The sequence below is a fragment of the Chroicocephalus ridibundus genome, chromosome 11, assembly GCF_963924245.1.
Source record: "Chroicocephalus ridibundus chromosome 11, bChrRid1.1, whole genome shotgun sequence".
Lineage (NCBI taxonomy): Eukaryota > Metazoa > Chordata > Aves > Charadriiformes > Laridae > Chroicocephalus > Chroicocephalus ridibundus.
In genome coordinates, this window is record NC_086294.1 from 15,869,358 (window position 1) to 15,895,699 (window position 26,342).

Genomic DNA, 26,342 nt, shown 5'->3' on the forward strand with positions numbered 1-26,342 from the left:
GATTGTCAGTACGTGATGGTTTTAGATGAAATCTCTTGCTGGTTTTCATTCCTTTGTTAATTTCAGGGAATTTACCTTCCACTGGTGGCTTCAAAATACTGAAAACTGAAATGAGCATTTTGTGTTGTATATCTTAGTTATGGAAGCTCTGCACAGAATATCCCTCTGATATTCTGAGGAATCACAGACTTTGACTGAAGAGGAGGTGGGGGGGAAGGTGCAAACACGCTATTGCAGTCATGTGCCCATGCTCATCAAAAGCTGTAATGCTTTATGAAGCTGGCAGCTGGTGGTAGTGGAAGTTAATAGAAGCAGCAAATAACTTAATTGAAGATGTTTCATAATTAGTGTGTTGTAACTTTTGAGAGTGCCCTGTCTGTGTAGGGTGGTGTTGGATTTAATGTCTTAATCCCTACCGTTTGATAGTGGTTTACTCTTACCTCTGATGTTAAAATTTTGTTCACTTAGCCTTGAAGTTGCTGCTAAGTGCTTAATGACACGCACTTTCACAAAACAAAACAAAACCCCAACAAACCATGTGCTTATTGGGGTATCTGCCTTTGTCAAGCCTTTCTTTTCCTTTCAAATATGGAGAAAATACACTTAAGGAAGGAATTTTCTTTTTTTCCTAAAGAAAACTTTCCTACTGGAAACCCAAGATGGACAGTTGTGATGGAGATGAGAACTAGGAAAGGAGGAAGAGGGGCTTCCTCTGTGTATTTCTTTCTCTTGATGACAAAAGATCACAACAAAAGGGTATGCTGTGTACAGCTGTGGTGGGTGTTTTTTGTTTGAGGTTTGGAGTTTCACCCTCCGATGCAACCTGAAGGAACTATAACTGTGCACCCTGTACTACTTGGTTCTTGTTATGAAGTCAGATTTTTAATCTTGCACCTTGAGTGGTCACGTCCTGTGCAGAGTTTTCATCTCGACAGAACATTATCTGAGCTGGAAGAAATTATGTCTCAAGATGGAGTGCTTGTGCTCTTTTAAGTGTAGTGTAAGTTTTTGGGTTTATTTTTGCAAATTATGTTGTGATCTTTAATATTCCAGAGTATGCTTTTAATTTCAGAAAAATGTCCTCTATATTTTCTTTATAGTTCTCTAAAGAAAACTCTAAAAACTCTTTTGTTGCTCTTGGCTGAATTATATACCTGCAGAAATACCGTTGTGGCAATTCTGTGCAGGTCCCTATTTCTGCCTTCCCTGCCAGTTAAATGTTTCATGTTGATTAAAATGCAACTTTTGTCTATGATAGATACGCTGAGATTAATTTTAATGTGTTAATGTTTCTTCTCTAAAGATCTTTACATGATTTTTTTTTAGTAACAGGTGAGGAGAGCGGTTTGTGCTCAGAAGGAAAAGATTTGTTCTTGTGTGAGCTGACAACACTTTAGATATTTCATGGCTAACGTTGATATAAACAGCTCATTAAAAGCAAGTCGAACAGTAATTTAAGACTTTTGCAGTTATCATTAGTCGCAGTGCAAGCTCCTGCACTGTTTTCTGGAAGCCTTTTTAGCCATGTTCCTGTGACCACGTAGAAAAGTTTGGCTGGCACTTCGGCGTGCTTGACCAGTGTGGGTTGGCAAGGTGCAGGACACAGCCTGCCAAGTCTGTATCCCTACTGACCTACCACCAAGGTTGAGCCTGCCAGGACTGTCATCATTGACAGAGGATCTTTGTCAGAATCGCTGCCACTGATCCACCAACTATGAGGTAGTGTCTCTGAATTCTGGGTCAGTGGATGTCACAAACTGACAAATTTAGAATACTTTGCCATTCATTCATTCCGTGGAAGGGGGAAAAAAAGCTTGCTGAATTACTATTGTCAGTGTTCCTTCCAAATCCTGTAGCTTTTGTAAACTTGTCACAGTCTTAATGCAATTCAGTTGGAGTGGAAGTGTATACACACACACACATATATACACCTTTATTTTTCTTCCCCTCTTTTAAAGCTTTATGAAGGTCTGTACAGTCCCTGCTTTCAGGTTACACTTTTTGTTGCCAGTTCACATTCCTGTGAGCAGTATTTAGGATCTTATTCTTTAATGAATAATGAAGGTCTTGCATATGAACATCTAAAAATTTGGAAGGCTTTGTCCAGTTTGTTAATTTTTTAACATACTTCAGGGTTTGTGAAAACTATAAGATGACCTTTATTGTCCCATTTTTTCTCCAGGTGTAGACTGAGGTCATTCCTAATTGCCCACTTGCCTGTCTGTGTCCACCAGCCTACCAGTGGAGGCATAGGCTTTTGTTTTCATGTTTAGAGAAATGTAGTGATGCTCTTGTATGTAATTTTAATTAAGAAATGGATGCTAACTTGTAGTTATCTGCTGTGCTTAGAATAAATCTTAAATAACCTCAAAAACATGAGACAGTTTCAGGGCTGACTTTCAGATGTGCTGACGACTGTTGATGATGGCATTTTTCAGCATAATGCTTCTGTTGGAAAGTGCCAATTAGCTGAAAGAGAAGTGTGAGAAAATGCACGGTTCTGACAAAACACTTAAGGGAGGGAGATTTTGGTTCTGAGATGGAATTTGTCGTTTTTGAGAACTTGTACAAAAGCTAATTGCTCAGTAATTAGAGTAGTTGCAGAGACCAGGGCCATGTGAGCATTGGATTTTTGTATTCTAAGTGGATGCCTGAAGAAATAGATGCTAACTTTTTTAGGCTTTGGAAGTTTTTGGTTTTTCTCCCTCCCTCTGCACTCCCTTCCATCACAGTTAAATTCAAGTTTTGCCATGATGCAGAACAAATTCAAAACTTTCTATTATTCAGTACCACTTTTTATGAGGTTTTCTTGGCATCAGATGGAAGTGAGCGTGCTTTTGAAATTCTTTCTGACTGGACCTTTTTTGTCATATAAATCATTATCATTTGTATTATTTTTTTTTAACAGTGTTTTTTGGGAAGACTTAGAAAAACAGAAGCATCACTTTTGCACTCTGAGCTATATGGCTTTTATGATACCAGCTCTTCCATGTACCATGCATTACTTGCTGCTTGTGCTTGGCCTCAGAGATTTTTGTTATGTTTCTTTTAAGAGAGTGCTAGTTAAATACTTCTCAGCTGACAGAGTTATATGCTTCGGGGTTTTTTTTTAGGCTGTGTTAGATGATGTACAGATGTGGAAATGAAAAGAACAAGTATTGTGTGAGAAAGCCATGTTTGAAGTTGTCAATACTTTTTTTGTTTGGAGAGCAGTCATGGTTAGTAAAATTTTTGAAGATACCAGACAATTCTTTTCTGTTCTTGTTTACACGTATTATTAGTTAGAATATATTGCCTTGCAAGGCATGTTTGAAGCAAAGAAATCTAGTGCTAGCATAAAACCATTTATCATAAGTTTTGGTCAACTGGATGTGCATTTGGACATGCAAGCCCAGTTCTGATGAAAATACCAAAAGTTCTTTTTTGGTATCATTCATAAAATCTCCTTTCATCTTTTACTTACCCTTAAGGGAAAGAGGATAAAAAGATGAGTTAAGTCATTGATTGTATTCCCTGAGTAAGATATTGCACAGGATAATTGAGAGAAATTTTTGTTGTTGAAAGGCTATGGCAATGGTAGGGGAAATACGTAGCCCCTTCAAGTTTATTGCTGAAATTCTTTAACCACTCTGTAACTTTAGCGTTTATTTTATCCTTGGTGTGCCTGGAAGAACTGTGGAGCCAATGTTTCTTCTATATTTGTCCTCAAGAAAAGGATGTGATGAACGCTGCTGCATGGGACCCTGTACCAGGCTACAATGTAAGGTGTAGACTTGGGAAAATGATAATAAAAGCCAAGCGCAATCCTGCACGATTCCTGTCAGGAAATTTATAAGGAAAGAAGTGCCTTAATAAAACCAGATGAAAATTGATGTGTGAGGCTGTAGTTTTAGGTAGTTCTAAAGAAAATATTGATAACTGAATATAGTGTGATATTTGGTAATATACTGTAATAGAGTTTCTGAGCTTTCTGTGTGAATGTGTAATGTGTTAATGTGTGTATGGAGTCAAAATATTTGAGCATTTCTAAGTTTGAAGGGGCAATAAAGTTCGGCACAAGAGCCGACTGCAAAACACAGTTCTAACTGCAAGTCTGCAGCAGCTGTAATGAACTACCGATTGTGTAGTTGTAAGTGGTGGTTTGTTTATATTATGAATTTGAGTCTCAAAGCAGCTTCTAATCATGAGCAGTGAAGTTCCTTATTTCAGATTGGGTATGATGCTACAGGAAGCTTTCTTAATTTGCAAACAAGTAAATTAAGCAGGAAAATAATAGTGCTTGTGCATTTGCAATACAAGCTTAGTATTGGCAGCAGGAATGGACGAGGGCCATGTAGTTGTTACTCGTTTTATTCTTATGCTTGTGAAAAGCATCGTTCATTGCCATGCTGCTTGGGGTGATGGGTTGCTTGGTGAATGGTAATTTAAAATTAGATTTTGCAGGTGGGAAATTAGTTTGGAATCGATGGCAGAACATGTTACATAAAAAATGCATCTCATTAAAATAAATACACCGTACCTAATTTTATATTGATCTGTTCCGCTGTGAGTCCCACTCAGGCCCTTTTAGCCAGAAGATTCCTTGATAGTGAATCAAATTAATCTGGTAAACTTGATAGTTTAATATAGTAGGCTAAGAAAATCTCAGAGGAGGAACGAAAAGGTAGTGGAGTTGCTTAGCATTTGTGATGGTAGATGAAAGATAGTTTTTCTTCCATCTTCACAAATTAAATGTGGTTTGTTAAGTTCTGCTGTTAATAAACTTTGTTAATATCTAGTTGGCGTGATGAGGTATTAAGAAGGGGTTCAAACAATGGACCTGTTCACACAACTAGTTTCCTTTCATTTGCTGTAGTCATTAACAAGAACTTTAAATGTCTAAATAATGCCTGCCTCAAAGTCTAATTTTGATTCAGCGATTACTGCCTTTTATATTCACCCATTAAAAGCCCCCTCATGCTACCCCATGCAATGCATTGTGCTCATTCTTAAAAGAGCACTTTTTTTTACAGTAATAACATGTTTTTCAGCCGATGTTCTCTTGTAGCTCAGCTGAAAAGTTATTCAATAAAAGAAGGTAATGGATAATAGAATCTCTGCCTCTTAGGAAAATTTAAGAAAGCTGTTTTTTCTCATGAAAGCTGTTACCAGCTGCGTCTAGAGGTGCAACACTGCGAGTAATTTGTGCAACACTGTGAATGAAAATGTCTCTTTAAAGCATTTGTTTCTGTGCTCAAATCTTACAGTGATGCACTGTTGTACCGCAATCACAGTTCATCACATGCACTTTCAAAGCCTCAGAAAAAATTGATTGTAAATATACATGATCTGCTGAAGCTGTGCCTAGCAGATATCATGATTACTTAGAAACCTTTCAAAAATTAGATGCTGAAATTACGTTAAATGCAAGTAAATGTTCTAAATGTGATTTATGACATTCATTCAGAAATCTTAAGACCCTACAAGAGTTGCAGTTTCTATGCTAAAATGTTTGATTTCTAAATAAATGCCTGAACCTACTGCTTTGCGACCTCAAATGGCTTCAAAGAAAGGAATATTTTTAGTCAACAAATAATTCGTGAAGCTTTTTTGATACTGCCTTGTTTTCTTAAGAAAAAGCAAAAGCTGTAAGCCTTCAGTAGTTTTGCCTCCCAGAATGAACTTCTGAAAGGCCTGTAATGAGATAAATTTGATGTCATTTTTACCTCCCAAAGCCTATCAGTTTGTTGCAGGGTTTCTTTTTTGCCCTTGCTGTTCTTGAACAGGTAAAAATACATTTCAGCAGAAGAGTCTTGAAAGCCTCATGGGTGGCCAGAATGGAATTACAGTAAATGCTATTAAAGTTTTGAACTTCAACAGTCTCATTTTTCGGTGGTTACAGTACAAGCATGTATATGGAAACTTTTTTAAAGAAGTTGAAACAGTTTTGATGCTTCTGGAATACTTGTTCTACTAGGTTTTGCTTTTGTCTATGGGTATTCAGAATAATGTAAAGTTTTTAGAGCTAATTATGCTACTTACTCCAAGCAGATTATTTCTGAAATCATAGTTTATACAACAGTCATTTATCAAAATTCTCTTGACACTTGCCCTACAAATAATACTTACTGCAAAGCATCATTTTAGTAGAACTGTTCCAGCTTTCTTTGCTTTTAGTTAGCTTGTTTATTCCGTGAGCATACTTGTGGGTAAATGATGTTGAAATGATAATACAACTAGTAAAATTTCATTCTTCGTTGCTGCATGTTACTGTGTGCGAAATACTTTAAAAAAAAAAAAGGGGGGGGGGGAAATTATAAATTATCATAGAATAGAATCATAAAGCTGTAAACTTGGTTGCATAATATAGGTAGGACAGCTGTAATGGAATAGATCTGAGTGGCAACAGCCAAGAGACATTTCTTGAAATCTCTTATGGGCTCGCCTTAAGTATAGGAATTTCTGGTGCATGTTCTGCCTTGATGATTCTTAAGATTCTTTGAAAGCATAGCTGAGAAACAGAAATAGAACTTTTTAATTGTCTTCTTGCTGGTCTGAGATTCTAGGTGGGTTCATTTCCTTTTTTAGGGGTGTGAGCAACTGCTGATATCTTACAGCTATTGAATGTACGCAAAGCTTGGAAGTTAATTGTGACTGTAAACAGCTTTTACTTTTTAGAACATTAAACTTTTATCCTCAGTAAAAGAATAAATTTAGTCTGTGTTCTTGGCCAAGTTTATCTCCCTTTATGTATTTCCTGTTACTTTGAAGGGTGCAAAGTTTGTCATGTGTAATAGTTCTGGAGAACTAAATTTATACTTAAAGTGCAGACATGTCCTTATTTCTGAAGAAATAAGGGGATACATAATTGGGGTTTTTTTTTATTATTTTATTTTTCAATGCTCTCTTCTAAGGACTTTTTGAAGCAGTGAGAGACTTTTGTTCCTCTATTTTTTTTTTCATTTTGTTTTTTATGAGAGCTTAGGAAGAAAGATCTTCAGTTTTTCTGTTTGTTTTGCTTTTCCCAATTTTTTCCATATTACTGAAAGAAAGCTGAATAATCAAAGTATTGGCAGTGTTATTAAGCTACTGTGTGAAATAAATGGATTTTTTCCTTGTAAAGGACCTTTATAAGTGTGTTTTGGCTTTTTTTTAAACTTACAGTCTTCATTGTAGCCAAGTGTCCTTGAGTCTGTTCCCTCCTTTCCTCACCTTCCACCCCCTCAGTAGAAAATCTGGGATGATTAAATGTAGAATGCTTTGTCTAGAGATATTTGCTGTATCTTTCGCTGGTGATGCTTAGTATATGGGCCTGTTACAAGAAAGTACCCATCCATGTGTCTGAGTGAGCTTGTAAATGTGCCTAGACACTTAGAAAAGCCTTATCAGATGACTTTTTAGTTAATCAAAGATGGGAGGAAAAAAGATCTCCTTGATTAAAGGTAGCAATCTAAGAGAAGCAACACTTAAATCCTGCATCCCTCCCACCCACACACACCTTTTTCTCTTATGTGCAGATTTGGTGTCTCAGGGTATGTTAGGTGTTCTAATTCACCACGGTTTATCAAAAGTTGAGAGACAATGTTGTTTGGCAGTCTCTGTAGCAAGAAAGGAAGCATCTTTTGTTATTGACATCCTTTCTTTTAGCTCTGCTCTTGCTTTTTGCCAGCTGCTCATTGTCTGTACTTGCTTATTTAGTATTCACAAGGGATTTTACAAGTTCTTATCAGTTCGTTGCCACAGCACATCATTTCCTCTTGTCATCGTTACTCCTTAAATTGGGGGGGGAGGATTTGCATTAGAGCTGGTGAGTGGTAGAAAACACCACCATTCATGAGCCACTTTGAGCTGCACAGTGTTCTGCTGCTCTCCTTTCTGAGGCAGTTTGTAGTAAAGGTCACATTTCTAGTGCTTACTTTGCCATGCCTTCCTCCCCCCTCACCCTGTCTTTTTCTGGGGAAAATAAAACTCTTTTTTTTTTTTTTTTTGCCAAAGGCTAAAAATATCCAGTTCTTCAAATACTCATTTTAAAAGATAGAAGGAAGTGCAGCATAAAAATAGCCACAGCTGAAAAGGTTGACCACCTTTCTGAGTGTCTGGGAAGGGGCTGGTTTGAGGTTTTTATTGGGTTTTTCTTTTAAGTGATTTTGTTTTTCTTTTAGTTGTCTACAGTTTCTTCCTCATTTTTTTTTTTTAACACTCTTCAAAAAACATGGGTTACCTAATTGGAGCTCAAGAGCAAGTAGATGGGACCTCTGATCACATTTTACTTTATTTAGCTTTGCGTTGAGGTCCTAGTACTTCTGGGATTTTGTTTTGAAACAGAATCAGGTGCACTGCTAGGGTTGAAACAGGCATTCTTTTAATATGTGCCTTTTTGTTTTACCATATTCTTTACTTGTTTACTAATTACTTGTTAACTTATCTTTCTGATAGAACTAAATTGGAGGAATTGATCATTATTTTTGATGTGAAGACTTCATCGTTGACATCTATATGTTCATTTGTCGGCCTCCAAGAAATAATACAGCTCATCAGTGGCAATAACTGCTTTTGGTATACACTGACACTTATTTGAAAAAACAAATAAAAAAACCCCCAACAGACAAAACCCAGCAAACCTTTTGAAGACTTGTGTCAAATGACGTCAATGGCCAGTTTGTTCTCCTTTACTAGCCCAGCTGTAAAGCGTCTGTTGGGCTGGAAACAAGGAGACGAAGAGGAAAAATGGGCAGAAAAAGCTGTCGATGCTTTGGTAAAAAAGCTGAAAAAGAAAAAGGGTGCTATGGAAGAACTGGAGAAAGCCTTGAGCAGTCCAGGACAGCCCAGCAAGTGTGTTACTATTCCTCGTTCTTTAGATGGACGACTTCAGGTTTCTCACAGAAAAGGCCTTCCCCATGTAATTTACTGTCGTGTTTGGCGTTGGCCTGATCTACAAAGCCATCATGAGCTGAAGCCATTGGATATTTGTGAATTTCCTTTTGGATCTAAACAGAAGGAAGTCTGCATCAATCCATACCACTATAAGAGGGTGGAGAGCCCAGGTATGTTTGAACACGGCTGTCTAAAAACTGAACAGAATCTCCAGGGACCACCCTTGTTCATTCCCTCCTCCTCCTCCAGTCCTGTATAACAAATTACACTTGTTTTGGGGGAGTATGGAAGAGGAATGTTCAAAGTATATTTTTCTGGTGGGGTTTTGGGGAAGGTGTATTGTCCATTCTGTATTAGCTGTTTTTCTTTGTGGTAAATTACATTTTTCCCACAGATCTTTTAAGCCTGCTACCCTTAAAAGTTTGTGGCAAAATCCTCATTTATAAGAAAATAGGAAAGTAGTAAACAAAAGACTTGGTTCTTTGAGAAACTTGTTTAAAAACCTCAGTCCTTGCAAGAAGGTTGGTAGCCTTCTTTCAGGGGCTCAGTATTTCATCAGTGAGGGACATGAATTGAGGAGATTAAAAAAAAAAAAATAATTCTAGGGTGCAGTGTTCCCCACTTGGTTAGCAGACAGCAGAGCTGAACAGAACCAAGAGTGATGATCAGTTAGAGCAATGTACGTACCACATTTGTGTTGGGTAGCAAGTCTGCTGTTAAGGCATGTTGCCATGGGAGAAGGTGAGGGTTGTGGTGATGAGTGGGAGAAATGAATTTCGTTGCTCTGGAAAGTATAGTGAAAATTTGCTTCCGTTGTTCCACAAAACAGTTGTAACTCTGCTGCAACCAGCTGTAGTGCTTAAGTGCTCTGCGGTAGCACTTAAATTCCAGACTCCAGCGCTCTTGAATTTAAAACTCCAGCATAGCAATATTTGTATGTTGTAATAGAGATTTTGTTTGTCTTCAGTGGAAAGGACTATATGTGACTATAGTAATACAGATTGTATTTCCATTTTTACTGATTTGACTCACATGCAGTGAGTTTTGCACTTCTAAATCAACACTTGGTATGTGCCATGTGTGGACTGTTTGGTTTTATTTTTTTTAAAAAAAGTCTGCTTCTGTTTGCATGAAAGATAAGTGCATTTCTGCTCTGATTTTGAGAGAGTAAAGTTTGAGTCTTCCATGAAGCATAATGTAAAAAAATGAGAGAGGATGGGGCAAAGGCATGACAGATTAATCCCCTACTCCTATTTCCACGCCAGCTAGTGTTGAGGTTTTCATATGAGTGCGTTATTTGTCTCTCTTTCCTTTTATCTTAGTTTTTAATCTAAAACTTTTTTGCTTGTTTTTTTTTTTTTTTTCTAGTTCTACCTCCAGTGTTAGTGCCTAGACATAGTGAATTCAATCCACAGCACAGTCTACTAGTTCAATTCAGGAACCTAAGCCACAATGAACCACACATGCCACACAACGCAACATTTCCAGATTCTTTCCAGCAGCCCAACAGCACTCCATTTTCCATTTCGCCAAACAGTCCCTATCCACCTTCTCCAGCCAGCAGCACTTACCCAAGCTCCCCAGCTAGCTCTGGACCATCTAGTCCATTTCAGCTACCAGGTAAGTACAGCCTAAATGTCAATTTAATAAAAATAATTGAAATGTCACATGGCGTTGTGACTTACTACCTCAGGGATTTGTGATACTTGCAAGAAATTACTTTTCTATTTGCATGTTAGGGAAGATTCTTTCTAGTTTTGTCACTGGTCAGAGTTAAGTGTTATACTTTTATATTTCCAAATATTTTTTTTGTCACTGATACTATAGTGGTGAGTTACTTTGCACAGCTTCTGTGTAGAATAACTGATACATACTTCAGAAGAATATCTAGCAATGAGAAGAAAGCCAGGTGTAAGAGGCTGAGCAAGAAGTTTATTGATGTCTTTCTCAGCATAAAGATGCTTACATGTGGTATATAACTAGAAAAAAGTAGAGCAAATTTTTGGTAGATACTTAACGTATTTGGGTGAAAATAGGGGAAAAAAATAACAATTGATGGGGCAGAGGAAAGAAGCCTTATTGGTGTGATTTATAAACCCAAGAAATTAACAGATTAAAGAATTTATTTTTCCAGTGGCCTCATCTTTGTTCTTTCTGGCTGCCTAGTGCTGCAGAAAGAGTGTCCATTCAGTGGGGTATCCCTCCTGGATAAGGACTGCAATCACTGGGATGGATGCATTCATGGTATCTGGAGGGAATTTCTGAAATAATGTGTTGGTACGCTGACTACTGTGATGAACGGAAGAGTGAAGAGATACACACTTTTATAATGAACTCGGCCTACAGAAGCAGCAAAAAAACTTGGTTTAGGCCTTTGTTATGCTATGACAAATAAAGTTATATTTTCTACTACTTCTTTCTTTCTAAACATGGGGAAGAGAGCAGGCAAGAGAGCTAATGATTGTGTGTGTGGGGGGGAAGTGGGAACTATAGTCAGCTTGCTCAGCTGCAGGAGTGCAGCTGTTAAAGAAAAAAGGCAAAAAAAAAAAAAGCACATCTCTTAAGTTTTCCTCAAGTGTCCAATCTTGTTGTTAGTCCTATAGGTGAGAGTCCAACTATTGAAGGAGGTAACTGTAAAGACAGTTGTCTGGGTTGTCTTCAGGTTACTTTGAAAATGGGTCCAAATGCTTTAACATCTCCTGTTCAAAAGTATTTTTGTGTGTTTACAACTGCAGAATGAATAAATAAATGTTCTAAATTGTTGAGGTTTATTCTTGTATTTTATGTTTGTAGCTGATACTCCGCCTCCTGCATATATGCCCCCTGATGATCAAATGGGGCAGGATAATTCTCAGTCTATGGACACAAGCAATACAATGATCCCTCAAATCATGCCAAATATATCTACCAGAGGTAAGTTGTATAGTATAGTGCAAAATTTACATAGTTTGGCTTCTTAAAACTCATGAGCAAATTGAACGAGTAACTTCAAATGGCTCAGTAAACCTTGTTGGTAAATGGAAGCAGTCCTCCAGGGCAAAGTGGGGCTGTAGCAGAAAGAATTGAGAAATAAAACTTGCCTTGCTTATTTGCATCTCTTGCTTTTAAAGCCTCAGGTGCCATAGTATGGCTTACAATAAGTTGAACTTTTTTCATGTCTCAAAATTAGTCTTTTCTGCTGCCGCTGCCTGCTGTAGGAGTTGTATATGCACAAAGGCCCTGAAAATTGAGTTCAAATTATTTTCTTTAATATCAGGCTTAAAATAGGAAACTAATTATAAAATCAATGGACTAACTAAAATGCATGAAATTAAAAATCATTACGATCTTAACCAGGACTGTTCGTAACTGTTGACTAAGCTTTTAGTTATCTGTTGATATTTTGGAAGGCCTGCTTTACAGCTTTAGATTCAATATTTTAACATGTATGTAAACTGTTATTTACATTTTGCTTATTTTCAGATGTTCAGCCCGTTGCCTATGAAGAACCCAAACACTGGTGTTCGATTGTGTATTACGAATTAAATAATCGTGTTGGGGAGGCTTTTCATGCATCTTCCACAAGTGTCTTAGTAGATGGGTTTACAGATCCCTCCAATAATAAAAACAGGTTCTGCTTAGGTTTGCTCTCAAATGTTAATCGCAACTCAACAATTGAGAACACTAGACGACATATTGGAAAAGGTAAAGCTTAGTTGTGTTCGCATGATTAAGAAGCTAAGTCCTTGTTTTTATTTCAACTTCTCTATACTGCAACAATGATTAGTCTCAGATAAAAATAGTAGAAGTAATCCACGATATATTATCTACCTCTCCAGTATCTGAAGACAACTTACTTAAGTATAGTTTGATTCTAATTAGTCTAGGAATTGCATACACTTTTCTTTAGCGCTCATTTAAAACATTAAATATTACACCTTCTTTACCAAACTGTATTGTTATGGGGGCTGCTTTGTTATGGTTAATGATAGTCTGTGCGTAAAATTTTGTGTTTCATCACCTAGAAACATATTTCAGGACTTCTGATTTCTATGTTATATCTGCTTTTTAAATCGAATACTTCATACCACTTCACAGTATATCAAAGATTTTTTTTTATGTTGTTGTTCATGCAAGGTATTATGCTGCTGTCTACAGTATGTTCAAATACCTTGCATGAGTTGGCAGCAGGACTTTGAAGTGCTAATGCAAAACTGCAAGGGCTCATTTGTCTGAGTGAATCCATGGGGCGTGTATGTGTGTGGGAGGGATTCCTGGAGACAGCAGGTTTTGCAAGATATTCTAGTTTTCCCCTGCTGTTTGGCTGATAGCACATATAGATGCATGGTTTTCATCTTTGATGGGATGTGCTTGGATTACCTTAAAATGTAGTACCTCCTTTTCCGAATATCTCCTTTTTTTTAACTAAGTCAGTCCTGAGAAGAGAACCCCATTTCTGTTGCGCATATCTAGAGGCCTTTTTAACACCTAAAAGCATTTGGTATAGTTGGTCTTGAGTTGTTTTGGTGTTGTGTTTTGTTGTTGGTTTTTTGTTTTGTTTTGTTTTTTTTTTTTAAATGAAAGTCTCTGTTGCTTGGAGTACCTCTTCAAGACCTATCCTGTCCCTTATCAGTCTTTTAATTAGAAACTGCTATGAATATAGCAAAATTTTGCAGATTCTCTAGAGACCATGAGATATTATTGATATCTGTTGGAAACTTGGCTCTGCAATTGTCTTGTTCAAGAAAATTTATTGTTACTAAGGGGAACAACTTACTTCTGGGGCATGTGTGGTTTGTCAGGTTCTTTTTGTTTTGAGTTACCCCTTTCGATGCGCATCCATCTAAGGTCAGAAATGTAACAAAGATCCAGCATCATGTTGTAGAGTAGCATTGACTGCAGTGAGCTTTAAAATGTCTACATCTCTAATACTAATTATTAAACTAAAACTTTGCTTTATGGTAACAGTCCTGAGAACAATTAAGATTGTTTTGGGATAAAATACCATTTATTTATGTCTTTTTTGAAAGGTCTTGGGTTTTTGTCTCCTTGAAGTTACCCAATCCTATTTGCTAAGCTTTTTTCTGTAGAAGTGTTGCATTGCAAGCAAAAGTGACCTGTAATTGTGCATTGGATTGTTTTTGAAGTATCTGTGTTCTTCTCAGACTGTTCTGTTACCCATCTCCCCTCTTCAGAAATCTCTCTGAAGGTCTTTACCCAAAAGAACTTAGGTAGCAAGTGGTGGTCTCTGTCTTTTTTAAATTAATAGGGTTGTGTTGTGATAATGCATTCTTGCCCGCCCCAGATTTTCTGATAGCTGCTTATAGTTGATGAAGCTCCTCTGTGTAGCCTTCATCCTGCCTTAGTCCCAAGTGGCTCTAGCAATGTTCACAACAGTTGCTGCTGTCTGAAAGATTAACTTGCATCTGTTGACTTGCTGCAGCCTCATCTGGCAAACCATGGGATAGTCTGCCGTGGATTCCCAGGGTATTGCAAGGAAGACTTAAACTGAACTGTATCCCAGCCATCTAACAGTGGTGGCTGGGGGAAAGGGAGATCTGGGCGAAGGAAGGTATCTCAACTGAAGTAGCAGTGAGAATCTGTATTTGGGTACTGAAAGGATGAGCAGCTTTCACATATTAAGTTTTAGTTAGTAAGAGTGTTATACAGGCTTCAGAACATAAAGGGAGGATAGGACTTAAAGTGCTATTCAGTACACAGTTGAATCCAGGGAGATGTTGATAAATCTGGGGGCATTGTTGATTTTAAGGTCTGTAAAGCCTGATGGTATTTAAATTGTGCAACTAATTGGTCTTACGTCTCTTTTTGCTTGATAAAAATACATTGAAAATCAGAGCAGACTACGGATATACTTTCTCATTCACGTCTGTCACTGCCTCTTCTCCCAGGATGCACTTATTTCTGTTGGAATTGCCATAGACAGAAGCTACCAGTCTTATAAAACTGGAGTTTTATAAAACTGGAGTTTTAAAATCCATGTAAGTTCTCTAGGAGAATAGATTGAAATAACTGTTGATGTCTGTAAGTATTCTCATTCTAATCTGTAATTGATGAGAGAAGGACATCTAGTGGCTGATGTATAACGATGCCCAATGTATTTTGAAATGAGAAAGTATGTTATAGTGTGGGCAAAAGAGCTTTTCTGACCTCAAACAGAAAATTTGCTGTCTCTGATTTCAAGGGGATTGTATTAAGTACTGTATTTTCGGAAATAAAAGTAATTTGAAACGGTTTTATCTTTGTTTTCAAGGAGTTCATCTCTACTATGTTGGTGGGGAAGTCTATGCTGAGTGTTTAAGTGATAGCAGCATATTTGTACAGAGCAGGAACTGCAACTACCACCACGGCTTCCATCCGACAACTGTATGCAAGATTCCTAGTGGATGCAGTCTGAAAATTTTTAACAATCAGGAGTTTGCTCAGCTTTTAGCTCAGTCTGTCAACCATGGATTTGAAGCAGTATATGAGCTCACCAAAATGTGCACCATTCGAATGAGTTTTGTAAAGGTAAACAAATTCTTTTGAGGGCATTTAAATTTATTGTGGATTTGTATTCAGCAGTAATTACATAGCACTGTAAGAATGTGGCAAAGCTATTGTGATCTGATGTGGTTCTTATCGATGATAAGTACGCTGAAAATGGTTAATTTGGGGAGAAGGAAATCTATGCAAGAAAGGAAAAGCACAGATTGCTGTATTGAATGTTGGCTATGTATTTAGTTACTTCAGGACAGGGATTTAATCACTGTGGTTGCTATGATTTTATTAAAGAAGATTTGAGCTCATGCTCTAAATACAAAGGAACAAACAAGACCACTAAAAGAATGTGAGAGGAGCATAAGCGATTGCAGAAAAAATTGCAACTCCTTCAAAGATATTAATAGTGGGTTTAAAAAAATTGATTATGGAAAAAAGACATGATTTGAATTTCTGAAATCACACTGTGCTGTTACTCTCACAGTATTGTTTTCTCAACATTGTTAAATCAAGATGCACTCCATTTCAGATTTTGCATGGCGTCTAGACTTGGGCCTTCCAGGGGTTTTTAGCATCTTGTCCAAAAGATGTCTTGTTTTTTTGTCAATTGTGGTAAATACTGCTCAGTTTGAGAGTGTGGAGGGTAGGAGGAGGGAGAAACAGAAGAGAGATGTGGCTGTAGGCAGGAGTCATTTTCACAGAGGAGCTCGGGTAGTCACGCCAAGTCTGTAGCAGACAAGACTTGATTCAGGCTTCCAGGTGCAGCTTCCCTCCCACTACTTCCCAACCTCAGTTTTTTTCCTTTGGGTAAGAAATGTTACTGGATTGTGGTTTACCTTCGGATCTTAGAACGTGGTTTCCTGCTTCTTGTTGGTACAGTTATTTTGAAAGACAAGTATGTTCTCAACTCAATTGGTAACATTTTGTTAATTTTTTTTTAGGGATGGGGAGCTGAATATCACCGACAAGATGTCACGAGCACCCCGTGCTGGATAGAAATTCATCTTCACGGGCCTCTCCAGTGGCTGGATAAAGTACTTACACAAATGGGTTCTCCTCTTAATCCCATCTCATCTGTTTCATAGTGCTGAACTTCTATCTTCAGCATTATTTTTAGCGAACTTAATCTAATTCTAGAGAAACTTCCAGCGTGGATACTGTGAGCTATATGGAGAATGGATCTTATGGTTTAACTTTTCTTTTTAAAATCCCTTTGTGACCAATTCCATTGTGTATAGCTAATCAGTTTTACATTTCAGTTTGTTTTTGTGATGCTTAAGTGACAGTTGAACCCTAAGGGAAAAAAGTCTATTGAAAAATTCAGAACACTTTTCCCCTCCTTCCCCTGAAACTTAAACAGGCGTATGTCTTAACTGGAAATTTTTTTTCGTTTTGTCCTGTAGGGACAAGAATTTGAAGACTGACTTCAGAAAATAAATACATATCATAGTTTGGGATTTTTTTTTAATGTTTATGAAACTGTTTGAACATGTGCAGCTCCAGCTTGCAAGCTGTATTTTTAGCATAGTTGTTTAACATCTTAAGGTTGACATCTGTTATAAGCAAAATTAGACTTTATTATGGCTAATTTGCCTCAGATTGAACAATGTGATTTTTTTCTAAGTGTACACATGAAATATACTTTTTACAAATATTGGAGTGGTGTAAGAACACTTGTATTGTCTATTGGAAAATGCTGTCATAAACACACTGTATATTAATGCAAAATAGCAGTTTGTAGCCTTTTCCCACTTCAGTTTTGTAATATCTCTTTTATCCACCGTTTTAAATAGTAATTGATACAAGGTAAACATCTTGCACATTTCTGGAGTAGTAATTCTTGTTTTGCTTTGATTTACACTCATGCCGTTTGGATTTGGTTGCCAAGGCTATTTCTTTTTAGGTACCCTTCTCTATTTTAACATAAACACTACTTTTGTAAATGACAGTGCTTACTACTTTTTGGAAGGAATAAGTGTTTTTTTTTGTTTGTTTGTTTTCTTTTTGGTGTTCTAGCTGTTTATTTTACCTGTCTGGAATTGATCTGTGTTAGGCCTCTTTAATCTCTCAGTAGACATTACGCAGTATTAGTGATTACACTGTATTTAATTCACTTTCAGTATGAGTTTGAGTCTCTTTGAAGACTGTGAGTGGCTTAGCAAATTAGTTACTGAATGCAGAAGCTTTTATTTCCAGATCATGTAATTTAATACAGACCTGTTGGTAATGACCAAAAGTAATCACTTCTTTGTAGCCTACATGAAACAGTGGTCTTGATCCTGTCTCTGATGGCAGGTGTTCAATCAGAAGACTCGTAACTGTAGTTGGCAGCTTTATGGGATTGAAGGACTGCATTAATATGATGATGAAATTTCTCTTTCGCACGTAAGGAATCCTGTTGCCTGTGCTGTTGTATTACTCAGTAGAGAATTTAAACACTGTACTAAACACTAAAAGAAATCAGTTAAATAACATATGCGTATTTTTCCCCTTTAAGTAATAAAAAAGGAGGCTGAAAGAAATACTCTTAAGAGAATTAGAAGTGAATTGTATACAAAATTTCTTTGCATGCAGAAAAAGACCTATTGTATTTTTTAACTTCTCACCCTCCTTTTTCTCTTTCCTGAACACATCTTCAGAAAAGGGTTCAGTGTTTGGGGGAGAGGCTGAAAACTCTAAAATGCAAATACTTATTAAAAGATGTGTTGCAGTTAACTACTGCAATCCTGAGACATTGATTGCTTACACAAGTTCTTGTGTCTTCTATCGAATGCCAGTTTCTGCTCAAATGTGGAAATCATGCATCATATGGTACCTAAGTAACAAATGATCTTAAAGGAATAAAATTGTTTACGTGTCATTAAAATGTTTCTTATGAAATACCTTAAAGGAATAAACTGTAACACTTCTGCAGAACCCTAATGTTCTCTTGTACAGGAATTTCTGTATTACTTGGTGTTTTGGTTTTCTTTTTGGTTTTGGGGTGTTTTTTTTAACCAGTTTCTCAAGTGTGTTTAAAAACAAACAAGTGCATCTTCAGGAGAAGGGGAATAACAACGTTTGCCACTTGCCTTTGGGGTCTTCTCTTTCATTCTTTGGAATGGCAACCCACACATGGTTCTTCTGATCAAATAAGATGCAAAGTCAGTTGGCCACGGGATCAGGCTTCTAGTTTCTTCTTCCTGGGCCTGACTTGTTGAGTTGCCGAATATGCATATTTCACACTACAGGATTTTTTTTTTCTTGACTAGCTTTTATAATAAATGTCATGGCACATTGTATTAAGGAAAGATCTCAGTTGTAGGTACAAGATTTTACTTTGTCCAAAATGCTTTTTCACCTGGCTTCATCTCTGTTCACTTGTATGTTTAGATGTGGCCAACTAAATGACTCACGAATGGGTGCTGAAGTGGGTGTTCATGAGCCAGAGCTGGTGCTTAGTGCTAGGATTGTGGTTAGATTGGCTACCCGTGCACTGAACCATAATTTCTGCAATAATATCCAGTTAACCCACTTCTGATGCTGTCATTAAGTACTAAAGTACTCTGGCATTCTTCTGCTTTTGTACATATTCTTGAACTGTAATGTATGCAGTGCTGGGGATATCCTTGTGACTGCTGATTGTGCCAGGGTAGGCTTGCAGGAGCAGACCCAGTAAGATTTGTCTATGTTCTACTTTTCTGTTCCTTTTAAGTAGGACTTTTGAGAGCTTTCTAGTTAGCAAATCTTGTGTGCTACTGGTTCATGGTGTTCCTAATCATGTTTAGTTCATCTGTGCTGCTGATACAAAATTCAGATTTCGGTGCACGGATGGATTGGGTCTGTGCAGTGTTTGTCCCTAATGATGTTTTTTTAAGTATAGCGACAGCAGAGCGTGCCGCTTCTGTTGCAGCGTGCTTGTGTATAAGTCACTTCTTGATCTAGATGGAGGGATGGAGAAATTGAATCAGCCAGTAGTGTGGTAGTGGAAGATGGAGCCTTTCTGGTGTAGCCCAGCTTAGACTGAACGTTACTCTTCAGTGAAAACTGTTTTGGCTTTTGTAGTGTATTTTCTTCTCTTTGGGCATCTTTCTACTTCGCATCAACCACAGCATTAACTAACAGCTTTGGCAATACCAGCAAAGAGCCTAGGACAGGCATATACTGAAGTTCTTTCTGGGTTTGCTTTTATAGTCACTAAGATAAGATAGTAGCTTGGATATTCCTCCTAGAGGACTTCAGTCTTGCTGGCAGACAATCCAGTGCCTTGTGTAAGTATTACGTTCATTTAATTGCATTAGGCATGAAGTAGTCGTACATGAAGGGATGACATTGGGTTATAGTATGTATAGGACCAAAATAAAACTTTCTAGTATGACTGACCGATGAGAGACAAATCTAACAGAATAGCCCATTAATCAAAAGAATGATGAAACAGCCCATGTGTTACGATTCGGTATAGAATTGTTTAAAATACTGGAATTCTTTTGGGTTTTGCTTGAAGCTATGATTTTTTTTTTTTTTTCCCCCCTCTGCAGTATTACAATGTGAAAGTTGTCAATTCTCGGGCAGATACTCTTGCAGTGTAAGTTTAGAGAACATTAAAATGTGTCAGGGTTTCTGCGTAGTTTGAAATAATAACTTTTTTCAAGATACTGTTTCAGTTGCCCAAAGTGTTCCTGGTGATGGTTTTTGGGAAATAAAAAAAAAAAAAAGGGGGCAAACCAAACCAAAACATTTTCTAAATGTTTTGCTTCAAAAGATAAACATGCGGCTAACTTTTTTTTGTAGTTGTGAAGTTTCTGTTTAGGAAGGTAACCCATTCTGAATTCAAATCAATAGACCAAACCATCAGATTACAACATAATGTTGCTTTATTGTGCTGCTCCATAAACCTGCTTCTGTGTTTGTTGCAAGCATAACCTTTATGCTTTTGTTTACATTGTAGGAAACACAGTTCTAGTGATGAGTTTTTTCATTTAACTCTAAACATCTTTTTATTTTGTTAATTTTAAAATTATTAGGTTTTGCTATGTTATGTTTTTAAAGATATTTTTTTGCATACTGCTGCTCATATTTCAATAAACAAAACAAAAAAAAAAACCCTACAGATTTTTCTGATTTCCTTTATCCGTAACGTAGTACGTGTCAAATATTTGTTTACAAAGGTTGATTTAAGAGTTCTTGTAACTCTCGATATTCTGATGCCTTACCATGTTCATATTCTTCCTTACACAAATGTGATCTTGTAATTTTAAAAATACTTTTCTGTAGCTTTTTGGTAACACAAAAGCTGCAGTGTTCTCAGAAGCAGAGACTAAATCGTTTCACTAACTTAAAGAGTTCTTTTTTCTTGTTGTAGAATGCAGCCAGCCAAAACTATAACAATTTGTTGGTATTTATAAAAGTTCTTAAATCAATAGTATGAAAACCGCGTATCTGTACGACTTCAGCAACACTCTGATTATTGTGTTGGGGGTGGTTGGTTTTTTTGTTGGGTTTTTTTGTTGTTTTTTCTTTGTTTGCCATTGTGGCAGACCATAACCTTTTTAAACAACCGTCACCATGTCTGAATGTGTAGCGCTTTAAACCAGTGACCGGTGGCCTTTTCATTGAAATGAAGGCTGTTCGAATCTCTCTTGAAACTCGAGTACTGTTCCAATAAAATGGAAATTGAGAAGTTTAGTGAGCTGTTCTTTTACTGTCTATTAGCCTTAATTTTAAGATTGAGGGGGAGAAAACTTCTGTCTTGTTTACCAAGATATTACAGAAATAGAGGTTGAAATAGTAATTGGTGGTGTGCACAAATTAAAAGAAATCTCTTTTTTTGGCAAGATGAGTACAAAAATACTGAATCCCAATTCCACAGGGATATCCGTATAAGAACTACAGAAAGGACCAATTATTTTAGTATAAAACTGAAACAAAAGTGTTGATCGTGCTTGATCTTATCTGTGCTTCCTGCGTTGGGATGTAATTTGGCTAGCAGGCTGCCACCTTGCAGTAATGCTCTGTGAAGTTCTCTCATCTTCTCAATAGTTTTTTTTCCTCTGAATGTGTAACTGCACTATGCAAAGGAGGATCCAATAACTCAGGTAATATTTTTTTTTATATGTATCTCCTGATACTGTTTTGATGTTTCTACTTCCAAAGCAATGATTGCCATGTGAAGTTCCCAGAAGACTTACTGTGACAGCGTTGCTGAGATGATAGTCTAATTTGCGAGTAACGTTCCGCATTAAGTGTTGCGGTGGCTTCTTGTCTTTCCAGAAACTTTATATGGACTTGTATTAGTAGCTTTCTATACAAGTAAAAAACAAACAAGCAAACAAAAATATTGCTTATTAAAAGTTTTAAATCATTATTTTTCTAGAACTGAAGAGTTTTTCTTAAGTCTTTCTCTCTCGGGGGAAGTTAGAGGTGTAGTAACCATTGATAGTTATATCTCTGAGTAGCTAGCCAAAGTAACCTGTGAAATTGTTCATTTATAGGGTTTTTTCAGAAGAAAAAAAAAAAAGCTTTGGGCAAAACACACCTCTTCCACCCCCTCCTCCAACCTGCATTGTGTGTTAAATGAGTCAGAGGCTACTTCTGTTCACTGCTCCGTAAAAAGTAAATATCTCACTGGCATTTAAAGTGATTAAACTTTGCGTGTACTGTATCCTGTGCCAAGAGAAATCTGCCTTTCTTGTCCTGGAGTGCTCCCTGCCCTCTTCTAGCCAAGGACTGTGCCTTCTCTGACACCATCCCAAGAAATCCTACTCATCTAGAAAAACTGTTTCCTAGAAGTTAGGAGAACTTAGGAAATTACTTTTACTATAGATACTCTGGTCAGAGGACACTGGTGATTGCAGAGTCAAGTCAGTGCATGTGAATCAGGCTTTTCCAAATAGCTTTCCCGAAGTAGGCACTTGGTGGAAATGCAGATTCCATTTAACTTGCCAAATGCAGTATTTTGGCCTATGTGATTTAGAGTGCCTGTTTTCCAGACACTGCTAGCATTAAAAAAATCATTGGACTGCACTCAGTGACGATACTGTCTCTAGATTCCTTTTAAAACTTAAGCACTGTTAATCTTCTGATTTAGGATGCAGAGCAAGCTATCTTCTGTGTGCGCTGAGGCATTTGTAAAAAGTCCCAAAGTATCTGTGAATTGTCAGCCACTCAGTTATATGTAAATGTTTTTAGATACTTTGGGATCTTAATGCTCAATTAGTATTGGAGAGAGAATTGGCTTATGCTGATTAGGGTTTGGTAGTCAGCCAGCGTTAGCACTTTGGGTTGGTACCATTCAAGACGAATAATCATTCCCCTTAGTGTTGGATGTCTGTGTATAAACTTTGAAGTAAAGAAATGTCATCCTCTGCATTTTTATCATACAGGCGCAGCAAAGATGGTTGACTGGAGTTCTGTAGTGTGAATTCTCACTCCAACCACTCACAAATTTAATAGCGAAGCAGAAGAAAGCTGCATGCTGGAAAGTAGCTTACCTAGACTGAAAAACGACGCCTACGCAAGCTATAGAGTGGAGGTATGAGATTTGTGCAGACTGTCTAGCATCTGTCCCCAGAATTCCTGTCGTGCTGTGGCAACAGCAAAAGTAGAAACCAAATTTGGGGGGGGGGGGGGGGCAAAAAAACCCCAACTGTTAATCCTCACAGCATAAAACCATCACCAAAGCCACTGGAAGGACAATTCCTGCTTCTCCCAGATATTTGGTTCTGTTGTTCTTTTCCATGACTTTCCAGCTCCTGCAAGTTGGAAGAAGGCTCCTTTAGCCTGATAAGAAACATCATTTTGAAGTCTCTGTCCCTTTTACCTCCTGCCTTGAGTGGTGTCCCCTGCCCAGGTGAAGGGGACTGTGTGCCCAGGCTTTCAGACATGCTGGGGAAAACAGCATGTTGTGCACTGAGTATGTCCTAGCTGTTTGTTGCAGGAAGACTAAAACATGTGGTCTGGCTTAGTCCTGTGGTTCTATATTTAGTATATTAGTATTTAGCGTTTTCCTCTAAAACCATCCTGAGAGGTCTCTGAAGTCCAGCACAGTCAAAGGGCTCGACCTCAAGATTCTGAATAAGAATCCTCTGGCTGATGGAGTTCTTGGGGCACGTTCACCTTAAAAAAGAGTGAACAAGCCTTCATAAAAGTCAACTTAGCTTGAGCACGAACACATATAATATCTGTGTGATATGTGCTTCACTGTTTTACGATTTCCAGTCAGTTTGCATCAGATCATTTTAAGATACCTTGTTCTTGTTAACTGCCTTACGGGGCCACATGTTCAAGTGTGTTTAGAAGTATTTAAGCAATATTTTCTAGCTCTAGTTGAGTACAAACGCAAGGGAATGGCTGTCTTGGGATTCTCTTAATCCTGCGATGCGCTTCTAAAGGTAAGTCTGAGACTGCAGTTTCATCAGCTGGTGGTTGTAGGGCATGGGGGGGTCCAGTTAGAGCAAACATTGCAGCCAACAACAGTAACATTTGAAATGGCAAAAAAAAAACAAAACCAAAACAATCTAAAAGTTCATTCCAAAAATCTGGAGGCAGGAAATCTATCCTAGCAGAGATATCTTGCCAGGCAAGACAGATATATATTTTTTTTCATTACTACCTTAAGTTCATGCTGGAGTGGTAATCATCTGCTCCACTAGGGATGGCAAGACGCCAGCATCACAACAGTGTCCTGTTTTCTGAGCGTGACGGTCGCACCTGACGGAGAGCAAGCGGTTGCTGTTGGGCGATGCCGCAGCAGGCAGTTCTGTGTGAAGGGCTCTGTGGAAGGAGCTCTGCTCTAGAAGAACACTAAAAGTATTCACTTCAGTGCAAGAAATGAAGACACAGATCTATAGAAAATCATGTGAAGAGAAGCATGTTGTTAAATTCTCTTTTATCCAGAATTTTTGCTGTACTAGCCACAATGTTTCCCTTAAATGTACGTGGGGAAACTGCTAACAAGCCAGACCAGCTACAGCTGCAAAGTCGGCTTATGACAGGTCAATCAGTTCTGTATTTAATTGATTAACTCTCTGTTGTCGTTTGAATGGTGCTGGCTGCTGCTACGCTGGAGGGAAGAGAAGCGGGATGAAAGCAGTAAGGCAACGCGTCCAGAGGGTGCTCCGGGGCGGCTGCGTTGCTGTACGTCACCCGGAGCCCACCCGCCTCCGGCCTGAGGTATGAGTTGGTTTTGGCTGTCATCAAAGGGGTGCTTTGCGAAACCAGAGACTCGGCCGCTCCAGTGCGAGTGGTGGCTGCAGAAACACCAAAAGTGTCGTGGAAATGCTTTCGGTGCCCATACCCGCTGCAGGCGATGGCATGGTAAAAGCCTAATAAAGACAAAATGATAGGTAGTTCTTCACACGTGAGCAAATTAACATGAAATCTCAATTTTTTCAGTCTTAATCTTGTAAAAGAAAATGAAATTCAAACTCGTGTTCGGAAATAAGTCTACTTGGTTACTAAAGCCCTTCCAGCAAGACAAACCCTACAAAGCTGCTTCGCTCCCACGGAGACGGAGGCGAGGGGTTTGGGCAGTGAGGTCTGGGCTGTGGAAGCTGTCGGGTCTTCTCCAGCCGTTCTGTGTTCCTGCTCCTTGCAGGCTGTCACCTTGGTGAACCCCGACTGCCAGGTTGGAGGGCAGCAACGTTTCCTGCAGACTTTGGTATTGTATTTTGCATTTTTTTTGCCTCTAGCTCATTGACTTTACTAAACAAGAGGGGACAGGTTTACTCCTTGTCACGCTCCAGTGTTGGTAGTGGTGTTAGTGCAGCAGGGTTATAGTCTTGGATCTTGAAATACAGGGAAGATAAATGCCAACTCCTCCTCTTTTCTTTAAAACATTAAAAAAAAAAAAAGCAGCTTTTAAAACTAACAGCTCTTTCGTTCTAAGGGCAGTTTTGTTCTTTATAAATAAGTTTTTCCATTCTCTTTTTGAAGTTGCACATCTGCTATTGCAAACAACACAGTTATTTCCAGGACTAAATAAGAGGTGCTGTGTAATCCAGTCGCCCCTGCGAAATCTCATTTTCTGAAGTCTCTTAGATATAGAAATTGCTTTCAGCAAATTCATGAGGCTCTTGAGAAAGCTCTGAGCTGTGTGGGTGATACCGGCTTTAGAGCTGGATTGGAGGAATTTGAGAGAGAACACAAAATAGACAAAATAAGGTCTTTTCTGTAAGAGCCAAACGGAGACTAGTTTTCCTGAGATCTGTGAGACTTCAGACCTCTGATGAACGGTCTCACTCTAAAAGATCTTTATAGAAGGAATTTTCCGTAAGTTTCCTGTAAGAAATTAGAGGTAAATATACTATATTAAACCTGGAAGTGCAAGTTTAGGTTGTGTCAATGGAGATTATTCACCGGGGCTACTACAAGCATTGCCTGGGCAAATCCTCAGCTCTGGAAGGAGGAATTTCCTGTTGCGAAGAGGGCAAAAATGAGAGTGAGAGAAGGAAAAAAGCTTACAACGATTCGACTCTGTGTGTAACTTGACCAGGAGACTTTCTGTATTGATTAATGGATTTAAACCAAACCTCTTTGCTTATACCTGTAGTTCCTGGATTTGCTTGGGGTCCTGTGAACTAAGGCTTGGAAGAAACAACCTCCTGAAGTCAAATGGGCTGTGAACACAATCCAGCTGTGTCTTCCTTTCATCTTCTCAGTCTGGTGTATCTGCCAGCGTTCTAAATGTTCCGAATACCAAGTAGATAATGTTTCTTGCTCTCGAAAGCTTTAGGAGAAGGAGGACCGTGGTCAGAGCAGAGCAGCGTTCAGGGAGGGACACTGCACTGGCCGAGCAGAACCAAACCTCTTGCCCAAACACCTCCGTTGGGATTGGATGTGTACGTGTCAGGGACAGCTGCTCATCACTAGGAAACTGAGGCTCAAACCCTCCTCAGCCCCTCCAGATCTTCTCCGAAATCACCCTTTGTAAGTTTGGAAGGGCAGCAAAAACTCAGGAGGAATGTAACTAAACCCTGGCTCTTGTTAGTGCTCACGAATGGCGTTAAGTCCTCAGCCTTTTCTCTTTCTTTTCT

General features: G+C 38.2%; 1 protein-coding gene across 3 annotated transcripts in view; it reads left to right on the forward strand.

The window, feature by feature from the left end:
- Window positions 1–21,498, forward strand: part of SMAD5 (SMAD family member 5) — a 30,887-nt gene extending 9,389 nt beyond the window's left edge. For all 3 annotated transcript variants that reach the window (XM_063348989.1, XM_063348990.1, XM_063348988.1), the window contains exons 2-7: window positions 8,416–9,023; window positions 10,222–10,473; window positions 11,647–11,766; window positions 12,316–12,537; window positions 15,104–15,360; window positions 16,272–21,498. In XM_063348989.1, coding sequence (XP_063205059.1) covers window positions 8,621–9,023; window positions 10,222–10,473; window positions 11,647–11,766; window positions 12,316–12,537; window positions 15,104–15,360; window positions 16,272–16,415 — 1,398 coding nt within the window. In that variant the 5' untranslated portion in view covers window positions 8,416–8,620 and the 3' untranslated portion in view covers window positions 16,416–21,498. The remainder of the gene's footprint in view (window positions 1–8,415; window positions 9,024–10,221; window positions 10,474–11,646; window positions 11,767–12,315; window positions 12,538–15,103; window positions 15,361–16,271) is intronic.
- Window positions 21,499–26,342: the final 4,844 nt, after the last annotated feature.